At 28.8% G+C, this 24,686-nt stretch overlaps 1 protein-coding gene and 1 long non-coding RNA gene across 7 annotated transcripts in view; one reads left to right on the top strand and one right to left on the bottom strand.

Moving 5' to 3' along the window:
• Positions 1–19,119, top strand: part of LOC126917378 (uncharacterized) — a 95,364-nt gene extending 76,245 nt beyond the window's left edge. For 3 of the 6 annotated variants that reach the window (XM_050724182.1, XM_050724162.1, XM_050724152.1), the window contains exons 12-19: positions 9,850–10,004; positions 10,958–11,145; positions 11,284–11,313; positions 12,367–12,469; positions 12,579–12,740; positions 14,398–14,630; positions 15,601–15,812; positions 16,871–19,119. In XM_050724182.1, coding sequence (XP_050580139.1) covers positions 9,850–10,004; positions 10,958–11,145; positions 11,284–11,313; positions 12,367–12,469; positions 12,579–12,740; positions 14,398–14,630; positions 15,601–15,812; positions 16,871–17,025 — 1,238 coding nt within the window. In that variant the 3' untranslated portion in view covers positions 17,026–19,119. The remainder of the gene's footprint in view (positions 1–9,849; positions 10,005–10,957; positions 11,146–11,283; positions 11,314–12,366; positions 12,470–12,578; positions 12,741–14,397; positions 14,631–15,600; positions 15,813–16,870) is intronic. The other 3 variants (XM_050724191.1, XM_050724173.1, XM_050724201.1) reach the window with 3 other exon arrangements.
• Positions 1–24,686, bottom strand: part of LOC126918242 (uncharacterized) — a 487,823-nt gene that overhangs the window by 405,355 nt on the left and 57,782 nt on the right. The gene's annotated exons all lie outside the window — the stretch shown is intronic.

Genomic DNA, 24,686 nt, shown 5'->3' with positions numbered 1-24,686 from the left:
ATAGTTCTCATTTTATTCTATTATTTAACTAACAACGTGCAACAGTCCTGTCAAACAATAGTCTTTTCGATAGTACTCATCATACATAAGTGTCTTTTGCATATCAGAATTACTTTGTAAACTGAAAGTATTGTTTTTTACGTATGTAGGATCCAATGTCGTGTGATAATATTACATATAGTGGTTTTAAAATTATAATTAACTTTTTGTCCAGAATAGCATTAAGCATATCGAAAAAAAGCTTTTAATTTATCCCAATGTCTCTAATAATATTCTTGAATGAGTATCGATAAATATTGTAATTTGTTGAGAATATCAATGTGAAGTTATTGATATTTTATCACTGATATGAAATATATGGGAGCTATAGAAGAAGTATTCAGGGACTCTACGAGAAGTAACTTCGTAATATACAAAAAGTATGTAATGCGCATAAACATGTATTGTGGAAAATATGCAAAATGCAAAACATGTCTTTGGAACCTCTAATGATAAAACAAATTTCTATTTATATACATATCTTTATATACATATATATGTATATCATATATGCGTTCGCATATGTATCGTATTCCTGAAACTATATCATATACGAATTTGCATATGATCAGTCATTTGCATACATTTAGGAAAAATATTCCTAGTTAGCGATTAAATATATAAATAAATTAAAATTAATAATACATCATACAGTAATTAATGTTGTCCTCTATTACTATTCAATGTTGTTAAAGACGTAATATCGACAACATAACCACAATGAGTTTAAACATTTTGTTTTAAACATTACTTTCCAAACATAATAAAATTAGCAGTAAAATATCTAATCTTTGAATATTCGTATGTGAGATTATAAATTTATATCTAATATCTAAAAATAAAATTAAATTACACTTAAGCTGGTACTCATATTCAATAATTTTAATAATTTCCAACGATATTTAAATAATTATTAAATAATACCTGAAAAATGTCATTCAATCCTTAAATCTTAATATCTCTTATATTGATATAATTGCATACGAAGTGTTCGGTAACAAATGATAGAAAATTATAGTGATTTAAGCTTTTACAAGCCAGAATAAACCAAATATACCAATACCTACATACAGTTGCCCACAAAAGTATATTTGTAAAAATCTTCTATGAATACATTACGTGTGCTATTCAAAACATTTTGAAATTTGATTAAAAAAAAATTTGATTATAAAGTTTAAAACAAATCTAAAGATGTACAGTGTGTCCGAAAATCTGCCACCTCTACATCGGCGAAGATCTATAAAAAAGAAGCTGGAAATTGACTTTGACCTTGTAGTTCAAGATCAAATTTTGTTATTATATCGCATTGTACTTATCATGAAGATGAAAAGTTTCAAAAGAATCATACGTCACACCTCAACCGGTCTCTTGGAAAAATATGTTGAAGTTCCATTAATTTTCGAGCTCGTCTTATTTGCAATCTGCTTATATTTTAGAGTCAGTTGCAGGGAAAATAGCGTTTAATATCGTATTTACATAAGTACTGTTCTTCATTTTAAAAGGTTCTGACAAAATTCTACAACTATTAGCAATGTTTTATATAAAAATATCATATAATCGTATAGTACAAATATTTAGACAAATAAATACAATTTTTCTCAACATAAATAGAAGATCTGAGAAATATAAATTAAATTAATATAATAATAATAAGAAATATAAATTAAGGGTATATCTCCAATCCACAAAGATACAATTTGCCTATAGGAGATTATTATATCCATATGTATAATTATGTACTGGTGCTTGTAATTTAAAATTCTTAATCGCAATATTTGATGTCAGCAATCTCAGAATCTTGGTATTTGATATTCACGTCGAGACATTCAACGTTAACAACTTTCAAGTACTGGCATTTGATATTAACAATCTTTCTGTATATGAGAAATATTCAAAACGTATTGGATATAGGTAAATCGATTTTTAACTTTAACGCTCCTCCAAGCAGAATACCTCGATTATCGTAGTCTAATATTTATTTCGATGTGTTAGAAATCACTTCAACTTAATTTACACTTGTAAAAAAGGTAAATAAACGTGATAAATTCATGTTTACCGACTTTTCTTATTTTAATTCCATTCGATGTCTAAAAATAGGGAACGCTAACGAAAATCTTTTACGAATATATCATGTGTGTTATTAAACATTTTAAAATTTCATTAACGCTGTGATGAAAATCGATTCTAATATTGGTAAAATTTGAAACAGATCTGAAAATGTACACATGTAAAAGCTACCTACAAAATATTTAGTACGAGTATATGTATATATGCAATTGATATAGATTGAACAACCGCGAAAATTTAGGCTGCCACGGTTTAAACGAATTGAACACCAAAGCAAATAAATTTTTCGCAAAGCTAGCAGAATCTGTGGTATTCAATTAAAAGCGTAGAAGTAAATTAAAACCACACGTGGCTTCTACTCGGTGTGCATTTTCTTCATTTAAAAGTCGACTTTGTATTTCTAGCACTAATTAGATCAATTGGCGCGTTAGCTAACAGGCAAAGCTATGTAAAATAATGTGGATTAATTAAATAAAGGAATAGAATTCTATCTTACAAACAAATGCTGTTGTATTATATTTATCGGATTACTCTATCGAAGCGTGACTTGAATTGGCCAAAAGATAATAATCACGAAAAAGCATATTTGAAATGAAAATATACTGTTATTCGTACATACAGTCGGTCTCGAAAAAAATTCTAATACTAGCATAACTTTGACTTTATTCTATATCTGAAATAAATACAGATAAAAGAACAAAAATGTTTCGCAGTACATTGAAATATAGTATATGGATGTCAGAGAGTAAAAAGCTTTTGACGAAAAAGAAACCGTTGTTCAAATATTAAAAGAAATGTTAAAAAAACATTAAAAAATCTAAAATGGCAACTTTCTATGGAAGTTTTAATATTTTCTTAATATTTCCCTTTAATCCTTCCCTTAATATCCTTTTTTTCAATAACATGTTTTAAACGATTTAATATGTTGAAAATTATTTTCTGTTAATAATTAGTGCTGCATTTTATTCCTGTATTAGAGGAATGTATCATTTTTCTTTAATGTTAATTGTTGTTTTTTACTAATTCTACGATCCAGTTTACGCGAGACTTCTTTCCATCTCCGTGTTGTAGATGCAACTACATGCTTTTGACAATCTAATTGAAATTATTTTTTTGTTTATATATACATCTCAAACATATTTTTGTCTAAAACCTTATGTAATTATAATAATGTAATTACGTATATATTAAATGTTTACCACTACTTTTTTTATACATTCATATTCATATTTAATATTCCTTACATATATATCCTTTTCTCATTATTAAAATAGATATAAATGGATATCGTAATGTAAAATGAAGTAAAATGAAGTTGATGCTTATCATTATAATCATGCGCATTGCAAAGAAAACTATAAATTTAACGTTTTGAAAATTTTATATTTATTACTATTATGTATTTTATATTTTATTAAATTTATATTTATTTATTATATGTATCATATTAATGATTATGTGTAAAATTAGCATGAGTGTGTATATATAAAGAGGAAAGAGAAATATCTCTGAAAAAAAGTCATTAGTGTTAATTCCAAGTGAGTGTATTGAATAACTTCGGTGTATCATCAAGATGTGTATCAATTCCTTTACATACGTGTGTATCAGTTCATATTACATACAGCATATACACGCACACACACGCTGATATAATTACAGATAATTTTTAATCTTTAAAGAAAGTTTATAATTAAAATTGAAAAAATGATTAAGGATTTATTAAAACAAATATACGGCATAAATTACAATTGTTATTTATCTAATAGCTGCTTCAGGAAAGTAATATTATCATGTGTTACAATGTCCATATTCTTAACATTATTTTGAGCACGATCAACTCATTATGATGAAGTTCACGAACATGCGTTTAATCCGATATACTAGTACTTTGTTGTAATTAATCTTGATTACTAAGCATGGAATAAAGAAAGTGTGACGAACTAAATGAACTTAATAACGTCATACCTTATTAACATGAGAAGTCTGAAATTAAGAAATGTAGACATTTCATCATTGTTGCTAATAATCACGTATAGTTTACTGATATTTAAAAAAAAAATCCATTAATCCTAGAATATAAATCTTTGTAATTCTTTTGATGTGAAGTTTCATTCATCGCGAATAATATATTTAATAATTCAATTATTAATCAAATAACATAATAATGATGATAACAATAATAATGATAATAATAGATTTTTCTTATTTGGTACTCCTATATTTAATCAAATAATGTATTCTATTATTAAAAGAAATTCAAAAATAAAATACACAATATCGCATCGTAAAAATAAACATCTAGAGAACGTTTTAAATTTTAGAAACATTTGTATTTTACGTATAAGAGATATTGATTTATCATTTTCAATTTATATTTTAATCCTTCCAAATACAGTATTATAAATTTAAAGCCGGAAAATTTAATATCACATGTTTAAAATCAATTGTGTATTTAAAAATGTCACATTTTAAATATCATTACACCTAACGCAATTATTCTCTGTGAAATGTTGGAAGAATGTATTATTCTTTATACCATACGGGTGTCAGAATCTACTTACGCAATTTAATTAATATTATTAATAAAATTTCACAACTCACTAGTTATAAATTACTATTAGTTATATCAATAATAATTTATATTTTAATTATAATACAAATTATATTAATGATACAAACTTTTACAAGAAAATTTCACAAATAACAAATTGTCAAATTATCTTATTTAACGTAAAATTGTAGAATTATAGAAAAGTAGCCTGTACCTTACAACTTGCACCTATCAAGAGAGATAATTATTTTCTAAATCGTTCATTCTAAATTCTTCGCTATTTTATCGCACTGTCAATCACCCGTCAAGCAACCCTATCGTCATCTCCTACTAATGGGTTTAAATACTTCAAGTTCCTCCATAGTTTGCCACAAAATTCAATTCCATACATATATATATGTAAGATCGTAAATCTTGGGATAATTCAGGGATCGATTCTGTAGTCTGAAAATCGAGTTTTTTCATTATAAAGTAATTAGATAAAATACAAAAATAAACAAGAATTAATATCCGTCTATAACAATAAATAACAATAATTATATGAATGAGAAATAGCAAGTTTTGTACAATGTTTACCTGAAAATCGAGAATCGATTTTCAACGTCCTGAGCTACCGATCTTTCTTCTTCAGTCTTTAAAATCTTAAATAACTATTCTGTAACCTTGTCTGTCTCTAATGTAACTCTCTGTCCGTCCGTTTGGGAAAATGCGTGCCTCTCAAAAATGGTTGTCCGTAAAACAAAAGAAGATCGCTCTGTCCGTGAAACAAAGCCTGTCGTGCTACCCGTAAAACAAAAAGAATCCCTATCCCACATGAACTCTAGAGAGTTTACATATATATAAGTCCGTGTAAAAACATGAAACAAGTGACAACATTCCAAAATCGACAACATTCCACCAACGAAACAATCCACCGTGACCTCAAGATACCTACAGTCAAAGATGAAATACACAAGTCCAGAAGCAGATATAACACAAGAGTCAACAACCACCACAACCCATTAGTCACCCAACTACTACACACGACGGGCCAGATCCGCAGACTAAAAAGAAAATACCCTCTAGATTAAATCCTTAGTTTCTACTAGAACCAACAATATAAAACTATTATAATCCATGTCATTGTATCACGCCAAATTAAGTTACTGAAAATTCTCAACGAGAATTGATTGTAAATATTCTAATAAATAAAAAAAAAAAAAAAACATTCCAAAATGGTATCATTTCTCTTACAAACTTACCGCACTATATCGATGGCAGTTTGAAAATGATATTCCAATGCCTAGGAGAACTCTAGGCTAGGCTTTCATCTATCTACGCATAGTTGTGATACTTAGGTGGCTCATGTGCATCGCGTATCGGGAACGGTGTTTACCGATCGCGTGGGTGTATGCTCACGCATAATTGTACAGATGTCAAAGGTTCACTCGAATAACACAAGTTACCTTTCCAGATACTTTTTCGAGTGAATCATGGGAGTGGAAACGTTATATTGATTCCACTGGCTACACTATATTTACTTAACGTGTTTTCACTGCTGTGTACACACGAAAATAGGGCAACTCGGTGTGAAACTTTAAACGAGACGATCCTCTTTGTATTCTTTTTTCATACCTTCTTTGCGTTTCATTTTATAGTTCAACACATTCGCTGGTGCTAATACAAATATTGGATTGTTTCTATTATTTGGACAGCACGCAACATAGTGTATAGAATTAAATGTCATGATTTCATATGTATCGATTATTTAAAATACAAATGTAATCACTATCATTAACGCAAGAAAATGTTTAGTCGATGTCAAGGAATTGATAGAACCAGAAGCCTGAAATGTAATATTAAAATATATTATTATGTAAAATTAGAATATAATGCACCGATAAAAAGAACAAGCTACTGTACTTCTTAAGAATAAAAGAAAATAAAGCTTTAATCGATGAGACTTCTAAATTACTAGATTGTGAAATAAATTGTCACATACCATGATCACTCAATGACTATAATCTCATATATATGTTGTATATATCTGATATACTTTTGAATATAATGTATATGCATTTTATTTTTTTAGCCATTCTACAAATAAAAAATTATATCTGCTTACATTTCTCAATAACTTATACGCTTACTTCAGTTTTAAAAATAATTCCAGTGTCCTGTGAATTAATTAAGTAATAATAAATTTAATTATACGGTAGAAATTGCTGTTTAAAACATTATCGAACTATTTAAAAGTAACATAAGTTATAAAAGAAATATATTTCGACTCAACTATCTTACATATATAGTAGCTTTTTTATATACATGTATGTAAATACAACTGTTGTTAATCGATGCGAACACTATTGGAAATAAGTTGTACGAAATACTAAGAATATACAAAGATGCTGAACTAATCTGGAAAGTCTAATCTTCCTTGTGACATAAAAATAACTAAAAACAATCTACAATTATCATCTAACTTACTCAATGAATTCCAATATATTTAGATTAGCCATTTATTTTTTATCAACTTAATATATATATTGAAAATTTACACTTCACTTTTACAACTAATATAAAGGAATCGTAAAGAAGCTGCAAATAAAATATTATTAATAAAATCCATTTATTATCGTATCATGTTTTCACTTAATTTTATTTTTCAAAAGGAAATAAGTAGGTATAAGGATAACAATTTCGAAAATTATATATATAGCATATGTTTAATAATGTGGTATACAATAAATGGAAATTTTAATATGCTAAAATCTGAAGTGTAAAATGTACGAATCACAAAGGCTTTTTCTCACCTAGCAGCATTCACCTTGGCACATATTTCTTCTAGTCGCTCATAGACATTGCACCTGAAATGCGAATATGATACTAAAAATTTCTATGATCCTATAAATGAGTCTGTTGGTCATAAATTTTTATTATAACATATCTAGTTTCAATTCGAGTAAGTATAAGTTTCATTCTATATCTCATTCAAGTAAAATTTTATATTAATCATCAACACTTACATATACTCTAAAGATAAACCTAAATATTTATGAACATAACTAAAAAATGGAACCTGCGTAGAGATTTACTTTATTCGCTAAATATTATAACAAAAATATTTCTTTAGATATTTTATGTATTTTCGCATGTTACCTATATTGTATTCTGTATATTGTTGCATCTATAAATTTCCAGAAAATGTACAGATGTCCGCAGTATATTAATAATTAAATTAATACAATTATTCTACATCACGGAATAATAATTAATATATCACTATTGGATTTATAAATATAATATAGAAAATGAAATTTTGGTAGCAAATTGTTTTATCAAACCATTCATTCTGTCCACTTTTGTATTTTGAATTTTCCCATACTTATTTAATTATCATTGACCACATCGTACTTGCCGTAGAAACTGTACTCCAAACCTTTGTATAACAATAAAATTGAACAATCTGAGCAATCGTGTCTTTCGTAGGAAATTTTCAAACATATTTTAATTTTGTCCCTTATCGTAATTCCATGGAGGCGGAACCTTGAACGTGAAAGCACCTACACATTCAGGACGGAAAACAGGAAGCAAAAATCAGTTTTATCGTAGTGCTCGTTCCCCTCGCTACATTATCAGAAACGGCCATGGACATAAACGAACTCGTTAGTATCGAGAATGTTTCGCTTCTGTTTGCATTTCGTTCCACCATTTCGCGTAAATTGCCCAAGGGTTGATCGCGAAATTGCGCGAGAAATTGCACAAAATTACCTGCACGTAACTATCGCAATGAACGAAAACGAATACGAGTGGCATTTAACGAAGTTCGACACCGAAAACGATCCTAATGCACATCTCTAATTGTTCACCGACTGACGATATTCTATTTCATTAGAATTATCAAGAAAATAGGAAGAACGATCGAAACGTACGAGGCAGGTTTTCATGAAACACTGCCTCGTGGCAAAGTATCTCCTCCGTTGGAAGTTATCGAAGCGAACTTCCGGCAGATTCTCCAAGCAAAAGAAAGTGTTGCAAGCAACGGGTTGCTCGTGGAGAAGTTTCCAACGTGTTCGAAGGGCGCAGAACGAGAAAATCGCGCGTGAAAATGACAAAGGCTACTGGTTATACCACTTTCAACGTGCCAAATCGGTCCTGGACCGTGAGGGATCTAGCGCGACGTATCACTTCCAATTTATTCTTTGACTGTTGCGGTGCATCTTGTTATCCTAAATGTAGAAATCGCGTCGAAGAAGAATCATCAAATGAGAAGATTTTACAAAATGAAGATTTGGAAAGAAAAAAGGATCAGATGGAGATGAAACGAATGGCATCGGATGATTCGTTGACAAAGAATGAAATTCCAGCAAACGTCGATGGTAGTCGTGCATTGATACAGGAAAGTAATTACAGACCCAGAGGATTGGAGAAAAGTGCATTAACAATTAATTTTATAAGTTCCGAAGGTACGACTTATACACCGAGTAGTCCTTCGTTTGGTATAAAACGCAGTTTAACGATGCTTTCTAAAACTAATAAGAAGAATGACTCTGACGAGAGGAAGGAGTTTGAAAGCGACAGTGAATCCTCCTTCCCAGAAATATTTTCAAAACATACGATTAGAAAATCGGACGAACGGAGGAATTTATCTTCGTATTCCGAGTTGTTTCCCAAGTGTCAAATACGAAAATCAGGCCAGCAGAAAAGCTGCGATAACAACTCTGAGGATGGAATAAGTCAGTTTTATCGTGTTATAATTTTCTAATAATTTGCCTAGTTTTTTACTACATTCGTTTCTTGTTCTAGGCCTAAAGCCGTACATTTTAAATATGTAAAATATTGCAATCATTAAACTTTGTACTTTTAGCGGAGATACATAATTTCTTATTTTTATTAAAGTAGTTTAAATCTCTGCGAAGAAATTATTTTGTAGTAAATTGTAGATTCAACAAATATATTATTTTTAAAATTGTTAGATTATGATAAAAAACGGTTAAAAAAAATTATTGTGATTTTTATAAAAACACTTATATTTTATGAATTTTGTATTTTTCTTGCAGATTGCACTCTTCTATCGAATGGAAATATAAATATTGTTTAAATACAAGCGAAATTTGAAACGAAAACGAAAAACCCTTTAGAAAGATAAAAACCGTGTCTAATTAAATAAAAAAACGTGTCTAATTATATTATTCATATATTTTATATTACAGATGATGGAAGTAGCTTGTCAGAAGCATGTAGTACTCCGATCATCGGTGCAGGATCACGAGCAGGCTCTAGTCACACAGTGATCGATGTAGATGACATGGATTCCGGACTACATTCTGGACACCTTGCAACCCGTGCATCTTTGTCGAGTCTTGGAGTAAGTACCAAATTTAAACCAGCTTTAAATCTAATGTGTTATTGGAATACTAAATGTTGAATTAGAGGCGAGCGTATTTTATATCTGATTACGAATACAACAAAGATATTTTAAAATAGAATTTTCTTTTATTTAAACTGATTTTATTTTTGTCTAAAAAATTTCCTGGAATTTGTAAAATATCGAATTTTCCTGGTTCTGCATATTTATAACTAAGGCGTCATTCTACGTGCTTATATCATATTACGTGTGGTTCTATCATGACGTAAAAATGTTTTTCACTGATTAATTTGTCCAGATAGTTTGATAAAACTCTTTATTTCCTTTAATTGTACATTGAAAAATATGTATAAAAGACGCGTGTTTAGTGTTGTTTTAGACACTAAAGAAAAGAAAAGATCTACAACTAAAAGTAATTGGTTTGAAAGATTTTAAATTTGTCTTTAATATAATATTGTCTTAATATTGTCTTAATATTGTCTAATATAATATTGTCTTTAAAATAATACGTAGATAATAAAGAAAAACGTATAGAAGAAATACCTTCTTAATATAGATGCGCATAAGCATAAATAAAAATGATCATCTACCAAGAAACCATACTGTAACGATTTCCAAATTTGAGTTTCTTTTTTTTTTTTATTTATTTATTAGAATATTTACAATCAATTCTCGTTGAGAATTTTCAGTAACTTCATTTGGCGTGATACAATGACGTGGTTTATAATAGTTTATATTGTTGGTTCTAGTAGGATCTTCTTGAAGTTTCTTATGAGTTTCTTAAAGACGAAAACTTGTCTGAGAGAGGCTGTTAAAGGAAAAAGAGTTGTTAGGAAGAAGAAAACTTCCGATTCACTGTTATCCGCAATTCCTTTTGCTATATTTATTGATTACAAATTATCTTGCGTTGTTGGAATATGAATATACATAAATACTTAATATATATTTTTCAGGCACGTTCAGATTCTATGGCGTCGGTTTATAGCGGTGCTGGTGAAGGACGGTGCTGTCGCTCGGTTGTCGTCACAGGAGAAGTCGAATTCGCTTTGCAATACGATTATAAGCACCTAACATTCGAGGTGCACGTAACAAAATGCAAAAATCTAGCTCCTGTTGACGTAAAACGCAAACGATCCGATCCGTAAGTAACGCATGACTCATGAAAGAAAAATCATTTGCCAGATTAATGCTACCGATTACATGTTTCGCCCAATATAATTAATCACTATATAATATATATCATTAAAAAAAAACTAATTATCCTCTTACTTATGAATAGTTATTGCCAATTTGTAGGAGTTTTCAACACGTTAGTACATTTCTTTTCTTACAGACGTAATATATCAGACAACGAACACTACTCTACAACATACTATATGCACAACAGATTGAAATTTTTACAAATTTATCAGAAAAATTAGAAATTTCTTTAATCGTATTCCTTGGTAAAATATCATAAGAAATATATCAGAATATCGTGAGAAGTTGGAATGTTTAGAAAAAACTGTATAATAGGATCGATATTTCAAATTTATTTATAATTCTTAGCGTCCTTTTTGCAAATATTCCTGACTACTTTAGTATCGGTGAAAAGACAATAATTACAAAAGCATATTTTCAAAAATCAAGAGAAAACAAGATTCATAATTAAATTGTAATAACTTGGAATATGTAGTGTTAAAAATATTTGGGTGATATTTATAAAAAGTAATTCTAGATATCAAAATAATGAAGAAAATTTCTCTACCAAATTATGTTATAGATTGATGAGATGTACTTGTCAGATTATAAACAATTTAATTTTGCATTAAAAATATCTATACACGTGTCATCCATTTTACACCATTATACACATTTCACTGCCTTGATGTCTAAATACCACCTATAAATATTATCTACATATTTTTTAATATTTTTATTATTTCAAAGAACCATGAATTCATAACATATTTTATACTGTAATATGTAGAGTTACATGTATAATTAGATATGTATAATATTATATTATTATATATAATATGTATAATATTAGAGTATATGTATAATCAGAATAATTTATGTTGTGGAAGCAAAAGCAGTTTCTTCTATACAAAGGAAATTAAAAAATTTCAATGAAACACAAATTATAAAACATGATCTGTAATTTATTATAGTGATTAATGCGTCTCTAGACGATCAATTTAAAAGAAAAGCAATGTAAATATTCTAGAAACATATTTCCAAAATTTTATTAAATTTATATCTCTATTGCTATAAAAATTATCTTTCAACGAACATAATAATTTAAATAACTTTATGTACATCGAAAACCAACAATTTCCTATAAAATTACATTCTTCTTTGATATAACCTACTTCAACAGATACGTGAAGGTATACTTATTGCCGGACAAGTCGAAGAGCGGCAAACGGAAAACTAAAGTGAAGAAACACACGTTGAATCCAGAGTTTAACGAAACATTGAAGGTAAGCTTTTTCATTTGAGACCAGTCTTGAGCACAAATGTTTTGCCTGTTGCTCCGTTGTTCCTGCATGAAAGTTAGAGCTTGGATGGTTCGTCACCACGACATTTCAGTTCCATATGAGTCTGAGCGGCCTAGAAACCAGAACCTTGTGGCTGACAGTTTGGCATTCAGACATGTTTGGACGCAACGATTTCCTTGGCGAGGTTCGAATGCCCCTGGAGAACAAAATCTTCGACGATCCCACACCGAAATGGTACCCGCTTCAGGAACGAGTAAGTTTACGACAGCTTGTCTAGCACAAGTACGTTACCAAGCATAAATGTACGAAATGTTTTATTATTACCGGAAGAGATACAAGGCGACTAACGAGAAATCTATTATTATTAAATATCGATATGTTTAGACTTTAAGATAGAGGAGATGAAAAAAGAAAACAAATAAAATAGCTGATTATTATTTTAAGATATTAGTTTCTTGTACGTATAATGGTAAATCGTGAAATGCATTTAGCTTAAATGATCTAATATCTATCGTAAATTAAAAACATCAACTACTCGTGCTTCTCCTCTATATCTCGTAGTAAATAGAAAAATCAATTTTAATAATAATTAATATTTACTAATTGCATATTTGCTGAAAGAATTTTTTATTTCTAATAAGTAACTAAATAAAGATAATTTTTTCCCATTTCCCAAAATTTGTTGATAAGCTTAGCCACTAATAGAAACAAAACTCATCTTCGATTTAAGATTTATTAGTTAGGGGAATTTTTTGATTCGCGTTGTATCTCTTTTTCAGTAATTTTACACAATGCGCACAATTTTACACAATACAGATCATTCTAGATATAAAAGCGCGGCGAGAATGGGCCGGGGAAAGTAAGTCTTCGTACTGACTCAATTATTCTCCAGTATGTAATTAGAGCCTCTTTTTATTTGTTTTTATTTGCGTTAATAAAGCTAATTGACACACTTCGCGGTAAGAATGCAATATTGCACGAGTTATTATACTACCTGGCAAATTATTCCTATTCGGCTATTCATTTACATGCAAAAAATTCAAATTTGAACAGTAGCATGAAGGAAGAAAGCATTTCTATGGAAATACGTGATATTCTTGCAAACTAACTTCTAACTACACAATTTTATGATGCATTTGCATGTGCAAGAACTAGAATCTTTGCTAGAAACCTCCAATTTGTATCACTATACAGTATTGCAGCATATAATTTATCGAATAATTAGTATTACACTTTGCATATTTACTTTAATTAGCCATTCACTTCTTTTTAATTATTTGCATCTTAAAATAAGAGGAATTATCCCCAAAATTTGAGAATACTTGAAGTATTACTATTATTAAAATCTACTTGAAACATATTGCTTGCTTTATTTTATTATCGTCTTGATCTCTAATTACTCCATAATTATTATTTATCGTACGAGAGACAATAAAAGATACAGAGCATTATTCCTGTGGTTATGTTTCCCTTGTCTTTCATACGATAAGTTTTACAAAATTAAAGCTAAAATATCTTTTATACTAATGGTTCTCAGACACAAAAGTCTTGATACTTTTTTATTGAGAGTAAACAGACACAACGATCGAAATATATCAGAATATCTAATCCCGTATAAAAATATGTTGATAAACTTGAGAGCTTAGAAACGAAAATCACGAATCAGACGTCGTTCTGAGTCAATTAATTTTGTCTTGGTACATTTTTTTCTATTGACAAAATAAGCGAAACATCCCCTATAAAACAATAAAAACAATACATATAAAACGATATATATCGAAGTATTACACAAAAGTATTGCATCGTTCTTCCTGTCAAAATTTCTTCATACGATTCGAATGATTTTAAACGATAAAAATATGTTTCTCAATAATTATGTATTCAATACTCATTGTAATTATAAATTTTAGACAGAACCATTCGACGACCCTGTTGCATACAAAGGTGAGGTAATCGTCGGTCTAAAGTTCGTACCACCAGATCCTACACAACTAGAACGAGATCGGGAAATAGGAACAGAGCGTAGTGTTTCTAAATCGAAGAAGAATTGGAGTCGCGGTGCATTACACGTGCTTGTAAAGGAAGCAAGAAATTTACAAACCAGAGCAAAGAATTCAGGAACATGTGATCCGTTTTGTAAAAGGTATACCATAATTATTAGTGAAATATCAATGTACAATTTACTTCTAATTTCATTTAAACACTTAATTTCATCTAATTTTGAAAAAGGATAGTAAAGAACTAAAAATAATTTCAATTATATATTTCTCTAAACTAGATATATTTCTGTAAACTAGAAGGTATATATAGTATTTTGATTTTTATAACTTATAATTTCAAGCTCTTAAATATATTTATTCCTACATTAAATTTTCTTTCTAAGGTTTGTACATATAAACTTTTTATTTCTATGTTATAAACGTCATTAACACTAAGTAAATATTTCCAATATTTCTAAATGTATACAAAAAAATAGCTTCGAACAAAATAGCTTATAATTTCAAGCTCTTAAATATATTTATTCCTACATTAAATTTTCTTTCTAAGGTTTGTACATATAAACTTTTTATTTCTATGTTATAAACGTCATTAACAGTAAGTAAATATTTCCAATATTTCTAAAAGTGTACAAAAAAATAGCTTCAAACAAAATAGCTTATAACTTCAAGCTCTTAAATATATTTATTCCTACATTAAATTTTCTTTCTAAGGTTTATACATATAAACTTTTTATTTCTATATTATAAACGTCATTAACAGTAAGTAAATATTTCCAATACAAAAAAATAGCTTCAAACCTCTAATGATAATGAATATATATATCATTCAAAAATGTATCAAAAGAAACGAAACAAATCAATATTTCTTAATAGAATAAATGACAATTATGAATTACAGTCCACAAATTAATTTTGTTTATATACATCAATAATTCCCCTAAGTTTTGATAGTCATCATCTAGCAGTAAAAATTGATATAGATTAATCAAAATTAATAAATAATAATATTATGTTGACAAAAAATCAGTAAATTCGCCTATCTTTACAAAAAATCGTGTAACGTATTTAAGGCAGAAAAAGCTACATGTTTATTATTATTATAAATACTTTCAGTTATTTATTACCTGACAAGGGACGTTCAGGGAAACAAAAGACTGGAGTAGTTCGCAGATCTGGTGGTTCACCAGTATGGGGTCATACTTTCATTTATAAAGATGTTAGTCTACAAGAACTAGCAGAACGTGGACTGGAATTGACAGTCTGGGACCATGATCGTATTGCCAGCAACGAATTTCTAGGCGGAGTTCGATTCAACCTTGGCACAGGTACATATTGCCACAACCCAAAGTACTCTTATATTTTACGTTTTACTACAATTTTAGTATTTAAGAAACTTATTATATAATTTATTAGAAATTATTTGGAGACTATCTTGAAAATTAGCGTTTTTTGATCCGCATAACATAATAATTAGTTATTCACCCCTTTTTCAAAAATATAATGAAATATTACACATTTCATTTATAAAACTTCAAGATAATCTATATTAAAAATTATATTCATAACATGCGACTTTAATTGAAAAGATCTTTTCATGTAACAATTTTTAAGTAATTTATGATGTTAGACGAATCACCTTATATAGTTCTGATTCTACTGAAGATTTTTATTTTATATATCGTTCTATAGCGTAATAAAAACGATCATAAATTATTATGATTCATATATTATGACTCATATGTACATTATGTCATGCTATGAGAAGCATATTAATCTTCCATCTCTTTTTTCTATTTAAAATATAATTTTCAACACTATGACTTTTTTTTATAAACGAAACACACGCTTTGCATTCTGAACACATTTCAATTTTTAACATATTTTAAAATCTGTGTACATGTATACTAAAGTTAGTTAGTTCGCTATTTAGTTAATACATAATAATCATTGATATAAGACAAATATAATATTTCATGTTCAAATCTAATATTCCAAAATTGTTTATTAATACATATTGTACATATTATACAATATACATATATTATTACTAATACTATATTATAAGATATTATAAAGGCACACAGAATACCACAACATTTCTCTCATGATTTTTATATAGACTTCTTATATAAATTTTATAAGGGGTCATATAAAGAATTTGCAATATTAGATTATCAGGGCTTTACACCATTAAATAAATCGTAATTAAATAAAAAGTATTTATTAAATAAATCGATTTCACGTACTTGTGAGAACCAACGATATTTAAAATATATCTTATTCTTCATTAATGCGAATATAACACTGCATGATTATACATATAAATTTTTCAATTTGAATAGTCATAATTTGACATATTAAAGAAATTAATTAATCTTTCCAGGAAAACACTACGGAAAACCAGTTGACTGGATGGATGCAACCGGTCGAGAGCTGTCGCTTTGGCAGAGCATGCTTGAAAGGCCTAACTTCTGGGTCGAGGGAGCCGTGACCTTGAGGCCAAACCTGCATAATCACGGGAAAAACAGCAGCTCCTAAGCATGTCGTGGCCTCTTAGTGATTTCTTTTGTACTTAAGTGACATGTTCGTTCGCAGACCTTATGAGTCTCCATCTCAAGGAAGCTGGAAACGCTTCGGCCTAGTTGAACTTAAATATATACGTATCGTGTATATACGTGGTAGTGCAAACACACTACACATCGATTAGTTTCAAAGCAACATTCGAAAAAAGAAAAAAAAGAAAAAGAAAAAATAAGCAGTGCCTTTAAGGCCAATGCGGACGCGTTGTATTCTCTTTACAGAGCACAGTCTATAATTTAGACTCTAAATTCTGCGGGACACAATACCATATGTGGCCGTCAAGAGGTACTAGCTCTGGACATATGCGAACAAGTTCCAAGTAATCTAATCTTGGTTCTAAAATTAGTACTTACCATTATTCCAGTCTAATTTGTAAATGTTCATAGCTGCGCGACAACTAGAATTTCACTTCGCAGTTTTCGTTCGCTTTTGATATGTTACTTTGTAGGTATTGTTTCGAACTATGTTTTTCTTTTGTTTAGATTTCTGTAGATATGAAAGATCATACTTTATACGATTTTCTTCGAGTAATTTTTCTTTGTACCACTGTATCCTTCTTGTACGTTTTCGTTACTTTCGTTTCCTTTTTTGTTTAATCGCTTTCATTACCTTTCTTCGTTATCACCTGTCAATTTTTAATCTCCCATTTTGTTTTTGTAATATCCATTCTTACGGAGTAAAACAAATTCTAGCCAGATGGTCAACATCGATATATCGGCGTGCAAAATTCGTGCAATATTGTAAAAAGGCGTGTCTCGTCCTTCTCTTCGAATAAGAACTTTTTCGATGATAGCGGAATAAAATTTTTTAATCGCGGGCATCCGTCCAATCGCGAGGCGTGATGACTATTGAATATTTATCATACATGAATATCCTTCGTGGCCAAGCATATTATCGAAAGTAGGAAATAAAACTTGAGTAAGTAAGGCCTCGTTCCAAACGTGCACATTCTTGGAAAATGGCTCGTCGATCGCAGCAATAGAATGAAATTTTAATAATTCTATCTTTCAGCGAACGAAAAGAAAAACACAAACGATATATATATATTTTATAAAATATATTTTACTTGACATTGATTGAATAAATAAAAAGTTTTAGCGTTTGGAACGTGGCTTGCATTGTAGACACTTTCCTTTCTTGGAGAGAAAGATGCTTCCAGTGTGTACAATACTTGAAACGATTTCTCACGCTGAGCATTGCCAGACCGGTGGAACGGTGTATTTAAGGAATTAAATATGACCGGTTCCCATTCTATAGAAATATATGTAATCATATAAATGTTATATTTATACAGTCACGTACGATTACACAATATACAATAAGCCATGGGGCTTTTGATCAGTTGTTCGGCAACAGATGAAAATCTTAAATAGAATAAAAAAATCAGTGTTTCAAAAAAAAAGAAGCGTATGCCAATAGAAAACGCTTATGATAATACGAAACATATAAGAAACCGCGTATACTTCCTTTTAATACTAATTGCATCCGGAATGAACCGAAAGGCTGACGTAACCGTACTTAATTAATTATTACAATGCCGAGTTTCCGGTTTATTGCATATAGGCAAGTATAGAGCGTAACATGGATCGTTTAAGTACCTATCCATAAGGTTCTTCCTAAATACAGGGTTAACAATTGAGACTATTTTAAACTGCCTTCGACGTAAGTTCTCTCCTAAACACGTGTCAAGGAACCGAGTATGAAAATTCGTCAATATGCTTATAAAAACGAGGGTGTCAGCTGGATGAGCTGTATTTGTTCGCTGTTTGTCAGAAAAAAAAACCGATTTGTTGCGCATAGAACGTATTGTTGCAAGACTATGTTGTGTACGTTTAAGGACCAATAATATTAAATTATGATAATAAAGTCAATGAGCAGGAAGAAAGAACCGAAGTATTGGAATTCATGACACGTGCACGTTTTCTGTTTCCGTTCGAGACTGTGTCACGTAACACTCGGATCGAATCGTTCGATCAATTGGAAAGAAACAGAGATACTAATTTGGACATTTATTTATACCAGTGTACATGATAATAAAATTTTGTATGTTTACTCATGGTGAATTTATATTTTATTCGATGTGTGTATATATATATTTATTTGTTTATTTATATAAAAAATTAACATCTAGCAGATGAATGCGTACAAACGCGATTTCAGGCACGTAGATAAGATTTTTTGGTAATAAAGAAGAAAAAATATCGAGAAGGTAAAAAAATTGTGCATCATTTCATTCAGTACGTTTCTATGAGCCTCATCGCTGTTTTTATCATTGATTGGAAAAAAAGTTATCATAACTTACATCCAAAAATTAGTTTGACTTACTAAATGGGAATTCAAAGATCGTTATTTGAAATAAACCGATTTCCTTCCGAATTTTTTCCTGAGTAACGATATTTACACTTTCCAAATGCTCCTGAAACAAAAATATTCTTATTATAAACAAGTTTGCAGAAATATTTTAATTTACTCTTAAATAACGTAAATAGACTGAAACTGAATAATGATGATACTGTATCTAACATTTCGTAAAAGAAACTAGGTATTTAAAAGATAATGTTTTATCGGAGAATTAAAAATGAAATTGAAATAAAAACTAGAATTGAAGTATAAATGATAGATAAAGTAAATATTTTACTTATAAAATACTCTGAATATAATTTTGTTTATACAATTTTACGCACATACATTATATACATTTTAGACTTAATTTCCTAATCAGCATTTTCATAACACATTGCTTTACTAATAATAGGAGTACGTTCAAACACTTACTTACTTGAGATTTAACAGGATAAATACATTTATCTCTAGTGTTAAGATTAAATCAGTTCTACACATTGTTAGTTATTATATAATAAATATTTTACTCCATTTCTTTCTTGAATGATCAATTCTTAATGAAATATCATTACATATTGAACTTCATTGGAATAATTCTCTTACAGAAGGAAATGCTTAAAAAATAATAAAATATACCATATCAAAATCGTACCTTTGTGATCAAGAGGATCGCGAATTGACCTTGGCAAAGGCGTATAATGAACATTGAAAAAGATATCGTCGAACTCTTCAATCGGATTCGGAAGAAATTTCGGTGACAATTCTGGGGCCAATTTCACAGTCCTTGAAAATTTTCCTCGTCTTTCGGCATCATTTCGTTCATGTCGCGTTACGGGACGTGAATCAAGAAAGCGAAGAGTCGAAGGTAATACGTATATCGCGTACAACCTGTAACGATTATAATCCTCGTCGTCGGTTGATGTTGGATTAGTCAACTGATCGGGACATCCTGGATTGCCAAGCAGGCTTACATACACCACATTTGGACAACATTCCTGTATCCTTCTCAACGTGTGATCTATGTCTGTTATCTACAAAATTTTTCACAATAATCACAAAAAATTTTCAATATTCATGTAGAATTACATACTATCTAGTTTAACATTTAATTTATATTTAAATGAGGTACCATATAGCATAAAATTAATTAAATTCTATAAACATATAAGTACATTTTAAATACTCAAATATTGTAATACATAATACATTTCATTAATATATATGTCATAATTTTATAAATTAAGACCAGTTTATTTTATAAAAACTAAACTTATTGTTATTATTTCAAGAATATTTATTTATTATTCGTTAAATTAAAATTCACAAAATTCAATATATATGATTTTAAATAAACATTGAAATTATTATAATATTTTATAAAGAGCAATTAAGTAAATTTGCAAATAATATTCAAAATGTATTGCTAAACATCTAAATGTTAAATATTTCAACATCAAAATTAAAAATATAAATATTAAAAATTTTGTTATTTAGAACATAGCACGATATATTGCAATTTGTAATTTAAAATACGGAATTTTGTATACATCATATATAATTATATAATATATATAATAATAAATATAATATATATCTTTTTATATATTAACTTTATATGTATATGTATAAAGTCATAGTTTCTTTAAATATTATACTTGGCAATACTATATATTTTCAGTTCTCACAGATTATTGCTTACGATACGACTGTATCGTGTAGTAGCACAGTGGCGAAATATATGACACAATAAATACATAATACTGAAAATTCACAACTCGCATTATTTATAGCTATAACGGGATAATATAGTTATCAAATTAATTTGTAGCTCTTTTATTTATTTCTATTTATCTATACTATCCTAATAAAGAAACAGCGCAGCTTTTATTTGTCTGTACTGAGTAGGTTCAGAAACTACTGCACCGGTTTTTACGAATTTTGTTCTATTGCCTCCTTATATTTCTTCTTGTAGCTTAACTTTTTCGGGGTGTTGTAGACTACGTAATATTGCAATGTCTTATCAGTGGGCTGGGAAATAAAAACATGCATCTAATTTTCGTACAGAAATCGGCCAGCGTAACACAGCCAGCATAAGTTTCGTGTGGTTCACGATGTTTCGTTAAGTGAAGGAAGTACCGTAACTTCATAGACGCGATAGTATCAGCAGTTTTGCAACTATCTAATGAAGTACAGCGCATTCTGTGTGTGATACGCATGCACAGTACAAAATGTGCTGCATTTTACGACCAACGACCTTTCCACATTGACTTTACTTTTAGTATAATATTTTTTTATTTTATACACATAAGTTTGCTTAAGGTATATTAAGCCATGAGCATAAGTTGGAGGCCAGGTAGTGATTATAATTTTATATTTTATGAAGTAATATTTTGTATATATAAAGATATACAAAATAATAATGAACAATCAATAAACATATAATTAACTAAACAGATTTAAACTCGCTATTTTGAAATAATAATGGATAAACAAATATGTCCGACTCTAAATACAAAATAAATGCTAAAAACGAATAGTAAATGTTTTTAATTAATTGGCTAATTTATATAAAATAATGCTGTTGCTGACGAAAATATGTTAATATGCGTCTTGATTACATCACCGCAACTTATTCGCAACAAGGTGAATGGCATAAGTGTCATCGAACTAAACGTTCTCGATGATATAAGATACCAAAAGTATATCATCGATACACGTCCGGAATTTTAATCGGGATGAATCAGTTACAAGCTATTCCTTTAAGAGTTTCCTGATCGAAGAGAGTACAGTTAATTCAACAATGAACGAAAACATTTTATTTTACCTTCTGCGAATTGCCATTTTAACAACTATTAAAAAATCACGAACTAGTAATATATGTTCGAAATATGCGTAATATTGTCCATTGTTAGTCGTCATAATAATTTTTATGACATACATGGCCGTATTCAAAGGTTAATTGGTATTTTAATATGCAAAATAAAAATTTGAATATACTCTCTCTATATATATATATAATTATGCTATCATAAAAAAGATTTAATGCAATGAAACTGCAAATGTGAAAAAATATATAATTTATATTATTATAATATACTCGTATATATGTATGTATAACACAAACACAGTTTTAATAATAGCCAAAATGTACCAATGTACTAAACTGTATCTCTCTCTATATATATTTATTTATATATAATTATGTTATCATAAAAAAGATTTAATGCAATGAAACTGCAAATGTGGAAAAATATATAGTTTATATTATTATAATATACTCATATATATGTATGTATAACACAAACACAGTTTTAATGATAGCTAAAATGTACCAATGTACTAAACTGTATCTTCATAAAAATGCATTTTAATACATGTTTATACCAACTTTTTCTTTTCTTACTTTAACACATTATATCTACTCACATTTTTGGCCAACTTTCCTTACGATACACTGTAATGACATGTCTTACGAAGAAAAGTCAGAAACAAAATAAATTAAAACCATTGTTAAAAAATTTGTATACCTATATCTATAAATTTTCACAATAATAAAGTTTTGATAAAAAAATTTATTACATAGAAATTATTGGATTTTTTAAATTTATCTATAAGATAACATTTGCGATTTCCAAAAAAAAAGAGAATACAGAAATAATTGTATAACTATTAAAATATGTATCTATTCTTGTATTCAATACTAAAGGTATGCGAGAAGCCGATAGTCGGGACGAGATCGGGTCGAATAGGATTCCCGAGCGTATCGATATTTCCGAAAATATCCGGGTTTTCAAAAAGTGTCGGGGTTCCCGAAAATTTTGAAGATCCGTTTCGAGACTTATTTTAATGAATATGACCTTGATTTCAAATTTTCGATTTTTAGACCTTTTTGGAAATCATTATAAAATTTATTTATTTACCAATTTTTACTTATTTAATTCATCAATATAAAATTATAAAATTCGGAAGGTAGAATGGAAATAATACACCAAATAAATAATATCTAAGTATAATACTTCATTTTGAATTCGCATATAAAAAAGCCAGTTTGTTTACATTTCCAAACAATAGTGTGCAACAATATTGTTACATCGAACAGAACAAGACTAAGAATCCCTCACTTTCGGGATTCCCGGACATGCTCGAAAATCTCGACATTTTCGGCAAACCCGGAGATTTTTTGCATACTTTCGGAAAACGGACGAAATATTCTTAGGAATCTGCATACACTTGGAAATTCGTTCCGAACTCAATACATAAGTAAATACAACTTATTTGAATATTAGCGCATATTCAAATAAATAATTAGTTGATTTGTTAAAGTACATAAATCATATTGCGTTTCGTTAGAAAAATATGCGTTTCTTTCAAGCGCTATATATTTTGAACTTTTATTGATATGTATTGAAAATATTTGTATGGAAATTACAGGAAAGCATTTAATAAATTAGGCAAAATAAATTCTCAGGTTTCATTCAGAACTGTTATCTTTTTGTAAAAAGAAAAACATAATTCACATTGGAAATGAAAAGTAAGATAATATCAAAAAGAAGTTCATCCTGTAATTAAGCATCGAATTGACCACATATAATATTACTATAAATAGAAATTTAATAACATTTGAACGCGTTGAAAGATAAATCTGTTGTCATACATGATAACGAGCACGTCACAGCATTATGCTAAAATCTATTGAAATGTATTTGATGAATGTTTCGAAATAAAATTTTACTGAAATAAATAAGAAATTTGTCCATAGATAAAATATCACGAATTATACATAAAACATTTTATACATAATTTATTGTAAACGAAAATGCTCAAAAATGGAATAATATAATTAAGATTATTAAGTACATCATACAATACTTTATGTTAATACTTTAAAATTTGAAAAAAATAGTTTTTACATTAACTACTCTCCAACGTCTTACTATATTCAATATTTTAAGTCTTGTTGATAATAAACATTCTTTTATAACGGATGACAATTTTTCTTTCAGCAATTCTATGAAATTTAAAGAACATTAATTAACGTTTATTATTTACCATTCATCAAAATTGCGTAGATACTTTTGCTAACTACGTACTTAAGTATGTATGTAAGTGCATATATACATACGTACTCTACAAGATAACATCGAACGCCATGCATATAAATAACTGACTGGCCTGACTAAAAAACTAAAATAGAATATTATATTTAAAAGATCACTGAAAAATCATTTAATCTATAATTCTCACAACATACAATCGTCAAGTAACTCGTGTTTATA

Source organism: Bombus affinis, chromosome 1, assembly GCF_024516045.1.
Source record: "Bombus affinis isolate iyBomAffi1 chromosome 1, iyBomAffi1.2, whole genome shotgun sequence".
NCBI lineage: Eukaryota > Metazoa > Arthropoda > Insecta > Hymenoptera > Apidae > Bombus > Bombus affinis.
The sequence above is the reverse complement of the archived record's forward strand: the minus strand, read 5'-3'. Positions and strand labels throughout refer to the sequence as shown.